Source organism: Rhinopithecus bieti, unplaced genomic scaffold (genome assembly GCF_001698545.2).
Source record: "Rhinopithecus bieti isolate Rb0 unplaced genomic scaffold, ASM169854v2 scaffold_2888, whole genome shotgun sequence".
Taxonomy (NCBI): domain Eukaryota; kingdom Metazoa; phylum Chordata; class Mammalia; order Primates; family Cercopithecidae; genus Rhinopithecus; species Rhinopithecus bieti.
In genome coordinates, this window is record NW_016804209.1 from 4,642,489 (window position 1) to 4,652,479 (window position 9,991).

Here is a 9,991-nt window from a genome sequence, read left to right on the forward strand (position 1 = left end):
TTTTTTTTGAGACGGAGTCTCGCTCTGTTACCCAGGCTGGAGTGCAGTGGCGCAATCTCGGCTCACTGCAACCTCTGCCTCCTGTTCAAGCGATTCTCCTGCCTCAGCCTCCCGAGTAGCTGGGATGACAGGAACCTGTCACCACGCCCGACTAATTTTTGTATTTTTCTTAGCAGAAATGGGGTTTCACCATGTTGGCCAACCTAGTCTCAAACTCCTGACCTCAGGTGATTCACCCACCTCGGCCTCCCAAAGTGCTGGGATTACAGGCATGAGCCACCGTGCCTGGCCTCCAAGAACTCTTTTTTCCCCCATCATCGAGACGTATTTTAGTCCTGCTGCCTTTCCTTTTAACCTCTCCCCAGGCCCGTTTGCTCAGGGTTTTTGGTAGAGACCAGAGGAGGGGCAGGGAAGAAATATAGAAGTTCAAGTACCTGTTTCCAGAGGCTGTCCCTAGTATAGAACACTTTAGGAGCTGGCTTTACAAGGCAGTCCTTGTGGCCTCGCTGATGGTTCAATGAAATAAGTTCTTAAAAAAATTTTTTTTTGGCCGGGCGCGGTGGCTCAAGCCTGTAATCCCAGCACTTTGGGAGGCCGAGACGGGTGGATCACGAGGTCAGGAGATCGAGACCATCCTGGCTAACACTGTGAAACCCCGGCTCTACTAAAAAATACAAAAAACTAGCCAGGCGAGGTGGCGGGCACCTGTAGTCCCAGCTACTCGGGAGGCTGAGGCAGGAGAATGGCGTAAACCCGGGAGGCGGAGCTTGCAGTGAGCTGAGATCCGGCCACTGCACTCCAGCCTGGGCGACTGAGCGAGACTCCGTCTCAAAAAAAAAAAAAAAAAATTTTATTTCCATATGTTATTGGGGAACAGGTGGCGTTTGGTTACATAAGTTCTTTAGTGATGATTTGTGAGATTTTGGTGTGCCCATCACAGAATGGAAAAATTAATGAAATAAGTTCTATGGTGTACCTAGTAGACACCTACTCTGTGCTAGATGGTGGGGGAATTAAAAGGGTGGGCATGGTCCTCTGACCGGAAGCCTGCTTACAGCCAGGGTGGGAGGACAGACCTACTCATGAAACAAACACAGTGACATATAGTGACACAGAAGCAAATGCCGAATATGCTTGCTCCAGATGCTAAGGGACAAGATGGCCAAGGATGGCGGAGTTGATGGAGAAAGCATCATGAGTGTTTTGTTTGGCCTGCTGATTTGATCTCTCTAGCGCCCCATCAAAGATGGCTACTTCCTAGTGCTGCTTGGCAATTCAGACACATTTGGGTTTTTCCTATGCATACAACCACACTTTTCTGAAAGGGAGTAGAATTCAAGGTGTGCATTTTCTAAATATGAACATTGTGCATGATGAAGTCTTTCCAAGCAACACCAGTGGTTCCATGTGTGTGAACTTCTGGTTTGAGTGCTAGTGAGACACTTTCTGTGGTTCTAAATTGCCTGATTGTTTGGGGTTGTGGTATTTTCATGAAGATTGATCAGCATGTTCCAATTTCCTTCCCGACAGTCTTCCATTACCAAGTAAAGATTCATTTTTCTGGGACTGAGAGTGAAACCCATACCAACCAGGCCTTTGAGATTTCTCTGTATGGCACCGTGGCTGAGAGTGAGAACATCCCATTCACCCTGTGAGTAGCACAGGGGGGCAGTCATCATGGCACTGCTCCCTCCCCTGCCATAACCCTTGGTCTGAGCAGCAGAAGCAGAGCGGGATGCCTAGAAAACAAGTCTCTAGTTAAAAAAATCAGAATTTCAAAATTGAGGTCTTTCCTCTATTTTATATTGAGAAAAAAAATGATTCAAATTGGCCATTTTATTTTCACTTACTAGTTATTTTTTTTTATTTATCATCTTGTATCTGCTTATTTCTTTTATAAAGCTGCTGTTAAACAATACAATCAAATTATCTCCAAAGGTTTGACATTAAAGAAAATGAGCAATAGTAACAGGAAAGCACTCTATAGATATATATATATAATATGTATAGAAAACAGAAGTAGTAACAAGTCCATAACAAAGTGTTAGCTCTTCTTTTGTGTGTGTGTGTGTGTGTTTTTTTTTTTTTTTTTTTTTTTTTTATTTTTAGTAGAGACAGGGTTTCACCATGTTGGCCAAGCTGGTCTCGAATTCCTGATCTCAGGTGATCCACCCACCTTGGCCTCCCAAAGTGCTGGGACTACAGGTGTGAGCCACTGTTCCCAGCCTACCCCTTACTATTAATCAAATAAACATAAAATTAAGGCAACTTGATATTCTTTTACAATTACTAGAAGAACAAATCTTTAAAATTAGCCAGTGCAGACAAGGTGGTGAAGCAGAACATGCGAACCTACTGCACATCGTTCACGGCTAGAACCCTCTAGGTGGGGAAGGCAGTACGTTAATAACTTTCCACAGCTACAAGGAAGTGATTTTTTTTCTAATATTTATCCTAAAGAAATAGTCAACAAACATTTTTAAAAACATCAATTACAGTGGAACATATACTAGCATAAATTAGAAATCCAGTATCCAACACTGAGTCAGTAGTTAAATGAACTGTGGTTTATCAAGTCAATAAAATTGATCTAGCCTGTAAAAACTATAATTCTGGGAAACCAGGAAAACATGGTAAAAAATGGAATATAAAATATAAAGAGAAGAATAGAGAATTGCATGTGTGCTATGATTGTAACTAAATAATGTTCAAGTATCAATACAAATTGAAAAGGAATACATGAAAATGAAAATTATATTTCTGAATGATTGACTTCAGGATTTTCTTTTAGAATTGTATTAAATAGTTCATGTCATTAGGATAAATGCTGGAATAGACCAAAGAGATGTGGATATAAATTAAAATATACTAAATGCCATCAACCATCATTTTGGGTATTTTCTTGGGCATTTTTTGCATTTTTAAAATATCCCCTAAACAATAGAGCTATTTATATTTGGAGAGGAGAAAAAAAAGTTGGGCGGGGGGGGCAGGGAGAGCAGATCTTTATAACTAACCAAATTTATTACTTTTTTGTTTAGGCCTGAAGTTTCCACAAATAAGACATACTCCTTCCTAATTTACACAGAGGTAGATATTGGAGAACTACTCATGTTGAAGCTCAAATGGAAGAGCGATTCATACTTCAGCTGGTCAGACTGGTGGAGCAGTCCCGGCTTTACCATTCAGAAGATCAGAGTAAAAGCAGGAGAGACTCAGAAAAAGTAATTAAATGTATTTTTTTTTTCATTCACTTTAGACCCCCACCTGATGTCATGACCTAGGGGTTGTATTTCAGGGGCCTTCAAGATTCAGGGAGAGCTTTAGGAAACCTTGTATTTATTACTATATGATGTAGATTTTCTTTAGAAGTATTATTTTATTTTCTTATTATTTTATTTTTTGGAGAAATGACAGTATTTTTGTATTTCATGTAAGGAAAACATAAGCCCTGAATCGCTCAGAGTTATTCAGTGAGCGCTGGGACTAGAAGTCAAGAATCTAAGCTTCTCATTTAGCACTGTTTCTTGTGAGCACAAAATAGCTGGGGAACAAACCTCCGAGATGTTACCTGGATAATCAAAGATTCAAACCAACTTCTTCAAGAGGGATAAGATTCCAAGATAATCTCAACCTGTCTCTGTAGCCTCACCCACGGGTACCCATAAAATGAATTACATAGAGAACGCTATAGTAGTCATTTGCTTGTATCACCAAAAGAAAAGAAAAGAAAGATCTTGGGGATGGGATGGAAATGTTATAAAGAATCTTTTTTTCACTAGCAAGGTCCAGTTGAAGGCAGATGCGCTAATTCCTTAATGCAGATGCTAAGAGATGGCAGAGTTGATCTTTTATCATCTCTTGGTAAAAGCCCAGTGATATAAGGCCGCTCTAGGCGGTCTGCATGCCTGTCTATCTAAATTAACTAGCTTGTTTGCTGAACACTGGGTTAGGCTCTCAAATTACCCTCTGATTCCGATGTGGCCTGAGTGTGACAGTTAATTATTGGGAATATCAAAACAATTACCCAGCACGATCATGTAGTATTTAAACAGTCCTGACAGAACTGTACCTTTGTGAACGGGGCTTTTGATTGTTCTACATGGCATAGTCACATCCACTTTCTTCCACAGGGTGATCTTCTGTTCTAGGGAGAAAGTGTCTCACTTGCAAAAAGGAAAGGCACCTGCGGTATTTGTGAAATGCCATGACAAGTCTCTGAATAAGAAGTCAGGCTGGTGAGCATTCTGGGCTAAAGCTGTCCGGGCAGCCTGAGCTTGTACCCTAAGGGAGGCAGCTTCCTGCATTCCCCTTCACCCTATCACCAGCAGCTTGTCCTGACTCATGTGATCAAAGCCTTCAGTCTTTCTTAGTCCTTCTACATACGTTATCAGATGGGTCTGTTGCTTTTTGCAATACTTCCTCTTTCTTCTTTCTGTTGTTTCTCCCAGCCCTGACCTTCATCCCAGGCACACATTTTAGGTTTTATTTTACTCCTTGAACTACCCCTGAATCTTCACTTATGCGTTTTTCTCTACTGCGTCTCTGCTGTCTTTGCAAATCCCATCTGCAGAGCATGTAACACAAGTTTAGTAGTTGCCGTTCTGGCTGTGGGTGCAGTTCTTCCCAGGATGTATTCAGGGAAATGAAAAGGTTTCATTGCATCACCTGTAGCCACATAGTTCTTGATTCTGCAAGCACCAGAGCACTCCAGGACAGACAGCCAATAGGACTAGCCCAAGCAACCATCTCAAAACCCTCGAAGCTACCAAGTGAACAGAATGAGAGTTACAGGAAACTGTTCTCTTTTCTATCTCCAAACAACTCTCTGTCTCTTTCCTACCTGACCTTTAGGGCTAATCCATGTGGCAGCTGTTAGCTGAATCTTTCCAGAGTGTCAGTACTAAGAGGAGACTAAGCATGTGACCTTCACCATTCCTGTTCTGAATTCCTGGAATATGCCATTTTCATCCCTCCACACATCCCCTGCCAGATAGCAATTGCTAATGGGTTACAGGAATAAAGGGGAGAAATATTAGATCATGTCATACAAGACAGTGACACAAGAAATGCTGGGAAAGGCTGGACACAGCGTCATCTGGATATAGGAAAAGCAATTGCTTTTGGTTTGTTCTCTTTTCCTAGTTTGCATTTAGAGACAAAAGTATAGAATAAGAATTGCCTTCATGCCTGTAATTCCAGGCTGAGGCGGGCAGATCACCTGAGGTCAGGAGTTCGAGACCAGCCTGGCCAACATGGCGAAACCCTGTCTCTACTAAAAATATAAAAATTAGCTGGATGTGGTGGCGCATGCCTATAATCCCAGCTACTTGGGAGGCTGAGGCGGGAGAATTGCTTGAACCCAGGAGGCGGAGGTTGCAGTGAGACGAGATCGCGCCATTGTACTCCAGCCTGGGCAACAGAGCAAGACTCTGTCTCAAAAAAAAAAAAAATTGCCTATTAGGAAAAGTATATTAAAGACCCTATATATTAACATCTTTAATATTTTTAAATTCTACTTTGTAATAGATTTTATGCATGTTTACTATAAATAGATCAGGAAAATGAGCAAAAGAAAATAAAATCACTGTGACCATATCACTCAGAGACAACCCCAATTAACATTTTGATTTATATCTTTTCAGACTTTATACATACACAATATTTGTATGTTTTTCATCTTTTACAAATAGAATTCTGGTGTATAAACTCTGAATGACTAGATGAGACCATCTGGATCAAAAGCATTAATGTAAGAGCATCAAGATAAACTCAAAATGGAGACTAGTGAGTGGTATTGAGCCAGGCAAAAGAACGCAATTCTTATCTAACTGGAGACTTTTCTTCTAAGAGGTTCTTACTTTGTTTTTCCTCATCACAAATCTGAAGCAATATCATACTTTCTTCAATTCTTAGAAAGAGACTTTTAGATGAAGTTTTTTGTTTGTTTTCTTCAACCTGCGCTCTTGTTGCCCAGGCTGGAGTGTAGTGGCTCGATCTCGGCTCACTGCAACCTCCGCCTCCTGGGTTCAAGAGATTCTCCTGCCTCAGCCTTCCAAGTAGCCGGGATTACAGGTGTCCACAACCAGGCCTGGCTAATTTTGTATTTTTAGTAGAGATGGGGTTTCACCATGTTGGTCAGGCTGGTCTTGAACTCCTGACCTCAGGTGATCCGCCTGCCTCGGGCACCCAAAGTGCTGGGATTATAGGCATAAGTCACCGCACCCAGCTCTAGATGAAGTTTTATACATGCATTTGTGTTACACATAAGTAGCATGCATATTCTCCCAGAACATCTACAACTTTCAATCTATATGTGAATGTAAAAATAAAACCTCATTAAATTAGTAAATAACTCTGCTTGTAAAGCACATCCAGTCATATTATTTATATAAGTTACAAGACTTTATCTGAGAAAGCCTAATGATGCATTCCTTGTCTGATTATAGGATTACTAAAAGAACAGTTATTTAGGCAGAGAATGTTCAGATGCATTTTATTTTTATTTATTTATTTTTGAGATAGAGTCTCATTCTGTTGCCCAGGCTAGAATGCAGAAGCATGATCTCGGTTCACTGCAACTCTGCATCCCGGGTTCAAGCAATTCTTGTGCCTCAGCCTCCCAAGTAGCTGGGATTACAGGTGCCCGCTACCATGCCTGGCTAATTTTTCTGTTTGTAGTAGAGACGCAGTTTCACCATATTGGCCAGGCTGGTCATCGAACTCCTGACCTCAGGTGATCTGCCTGCCTCAGCCTCCCAATGTGCTGGGATTACAGGCATGAGCCACGGCGCCCAGCCACATGCATTCTAAAAAATGCACCTGAACTTTATCTAGGCGGTAATTATAAATTAGACTAATAATCTTCTACGGTTTCTTTCTTCTGTGATTAAAATCAATCAAATCAAAGATTCTCTTTCTCACACCTGCTAACTCCTCAGAAACTTCATATCACAATGGAACGGGCTTTTCGTTTGATACATTTTAGAGTAAGAAATCCTCTAAATTTAGAAGTCATTTGGACCAGTCCTCCAAAAATGATGCACCTTATTGTGACGGGGCTAAATAGTTGCTCCAGTGTCTTCCATTCCTATGAACCTGCCATTCTCTCATCCATTATACACATCCCCCCTGGGTTTATTTTCACAACCTTTTTTCTGAAATTCCAGTTGAAGGCTTTTTCCATCCTAAAACCAGTGGGGGATGGGCAGGGATTGTAAAACACTCAGCAGATAGTAAATTGCCCTTTTCCTGTATTTTTTCTCAGAAACTGGGCGGACCTACAGAAGAAAGAACAGCACATGAATTCTGTGAAGAATGAAGTGAAGGAAGTAACTTTTACAAAGCATACCCAGTGTTCGGCGTGTTTCAAAAGTGGATTTTTCTGAATATTAATCCCAGCTCTATCCTTGTTAGTTATTTTAGGAGACAGTCTCAAGCACTAAAAAGTGGCTAATTCAATTTGTGGGGTATAGTGGCCAAATAGCACATCCTCCAACATTAAAAGACAGTGGATCATGAAAAGCGCTGTTTTGTCCTTTGAGAAATAAATACTTGTTTGGGCGCATAGTAAAATAAGGCTCCTTCATGTGGCGTATTGGGCCATCGCCTATAATTGGTTAGAACCTCCTATTTTAATTGAAATTCTAGATCTTTCAGGCTAAGACCTTCTCAAAGTTTACTCCAAGTCTCCAAGAATACAGAAAATGCTTTTCCGAGGCATGAATCAGACTCATCTACCTAGCAGTATGCATGATGTTTTAGAATGATTCCCTCTTGCTGTTGGAATGTGGTCCAGAAGTCCACCAGCAATGTGTGACTTGGAGAGGGACAAAGAAAGGGGCTGATAAACACAGAGCTTTTAAACAGTCCCTGCCATTGGCTTGCATCATGACAAAGTTACAAATTCAAGCAGATGTAAAATCCAAATCAATTAATTCTTAATAGGCTTTATCATGTATAGATTAATCCCTCTCTACCCCTTCTTTTTTCTTTGTCTCAAGATTATATTATAATAATGTTCTCTAGACAGGTGTTGAAAATGAGCCTGTAATCCTCAGCTGACACATAATTTGAATGGTACAGAAAAAAAATACCATAATTTTATTATTAGATTCTCCAAATGATTTTCATCAATTTAAAATCATTCAATATCTGACAGTTACTATTCAGTTTTAGGCTTACCTCAGTCATGCTTCAGTTGTACTTCCAGTACGTCTCTTTTGTTCCTAGCTTTGACATGAAAAGATACGTTTGAGTTCAAATTTTGCATTGTGTGAGCTTCTACAGATTTTAGAGAAGGACCGTTTTTACTAAGTAAAAGGGTGGAGAAGTTCCTGGGGTAGATTCCTAAGCAGTGCTTCTAAACCATCGCGTGCAAGGAGCCACATGGAGCACCATGAGGGTTGCTATTTGTTGTTTTTAACAACTAATCAAGAGTGAGTGAACAATTATTTATAAACTAGATCTCCTATTTTTCAGAATGCTCTTCTATGTATAAAGATGAAATGATAAAGATGTCAAATATCTCAGAGGCTATCGCTGGGAACCCGACTGTGAAAGTGTGTGATATGTGAACACATACTAGAAAGCTCTGCATGTGTGCTGTCCTTCAGCATAATTCGGAAGGGAAAACAGTCAATCAAGGGATGTCTTGGAACATGTTGGAGTAGAAATTGTTCCTGATGTGCCAGAACTTTGACCCTTTCTCTGAGAGATGACCGTGCCTATAAATAGTAGGACCAATGTTGTGATTAACATCATCAGGCTTGGAATGAATCCTCTCTAAAAATAAAATGATGTACGATTTGCTGTTGGCATCCCCTTTATTAATAATTGATTAAATGTCTGGATTTGGGTTGTGACCCAGGGTGCATTAACTTAAAAGATTCACTAAAGCAGCACATAGCACCCGGAACTCTGGCTCTGAAAAACTTTGCTATTGATATCAAGGATGCTTTGGCTTTACATTTTATTTATTAGCTGTAAATACATGTGTGGATGTGTAAACGGAGCTTGTACATATTGGAAAGGTCCTTGTGGCGATCTGCATTTATAAACGTGTGGTGCTAACTTTGTACGTGTCTTTATCAGTGATGCTGTCACAGAGCCAACTTACTCTTATGAAATGGGCTTTAACAAAACAAGAAAGAAACGTACTTAACTGTGTGAAGAAATGCAATCAGCTTTTAATAAAATTGACAACATTTTATTACCACACTAAGTCATTATTTTGTATCATTTTTAAAGTAAATTTATTCTTAGGTCAAATTCACTCAGCATATTTTGACTAAGTAACCATTGTACTTAGTAAATCAAAGAGCTTCTGAGAATTATAGTGCACATTATACATATTTTTAACATTTATATTTGTATAAAGCTATAGAAAGCCTTACATATCCTTTAAACTGACTATAGAAGAAAATGATACAGAATTTTGCCTGCATAAAATACACGGGACTATTCTTGCCTACAATATGCTTTTTCACAAGCAAAATGTTAGACTAATATAAAGTGTCTTTGGTCATTTTATAGTATACATTATCTCTATTTCTGAGGCCTCATTGTTAGCTGTAACGCAAGTAGCATTTGTGCAATAAAATGAACTATTTGGGATGGGAGGGTACATTTTTTAGAACTTTGCTTTGGGTTGCCTTGATAATTAAAATAATAGCATACAGTCCATTTATGCAGCTAAGTAGGGATTACTTCTTAGTACAGTCAGGAAGAATTTAGTCCAGAAAACAATTACTTCAATGGCCACTGACCCAAACTTCCAGGCTAGAGTGCAACGGTGTGATCATGGCTCACTGCAACCTCCACCTCCCAGGCTGAAGTGATTCTCCTGCCTCAGCCTCCCAAGTAGATGGTACTACAATCACATGCCACTGCACTCAGCTAATATTTGTATTTTTTGTAGAGATGGGGTTTCACCATGTTGCCCAGGCTGGTCTTGAATTCCTGGCCTCAAGTGATCCACCCTCCTCAGCCT

General features: G+C 40.2%; 1 protein-coding gene across 1 annotated transcript in view; it reads left to right on the plus strand.

Annotated features, from left to right (window-relative positions):
* LPL (lipoprotein lipase) overlaps positions 1–9,219 on the plus strand; it is a 31,386-nt gene extending 22,167 nt beyond the window's left edge. Inside the window, exons 7-10 of the mRNA XM_017867292.1 lie at positions 1,531–1,651; positions 3,042–3,224; positions 4,134–4,238; positions 7,268–9,219. Coding sequence (XP_017722781.1) covers positions 1,531–1,651; positions 3,042–3,224; positions 4,134–4,238; position 7,268 — 410 coding nt within the window. The 3' untranslated portion in view covers positions 7,269–9,219. The remainder of the gene's footprint in view (positions 1–1,530; positions 1,652–3,041; positions 3,225–4,133; positions 4,239–7,267) is intronic.
* The last annotated feature ends 772 nt before the right edge of the window (positions 9,220–9,991 follow it).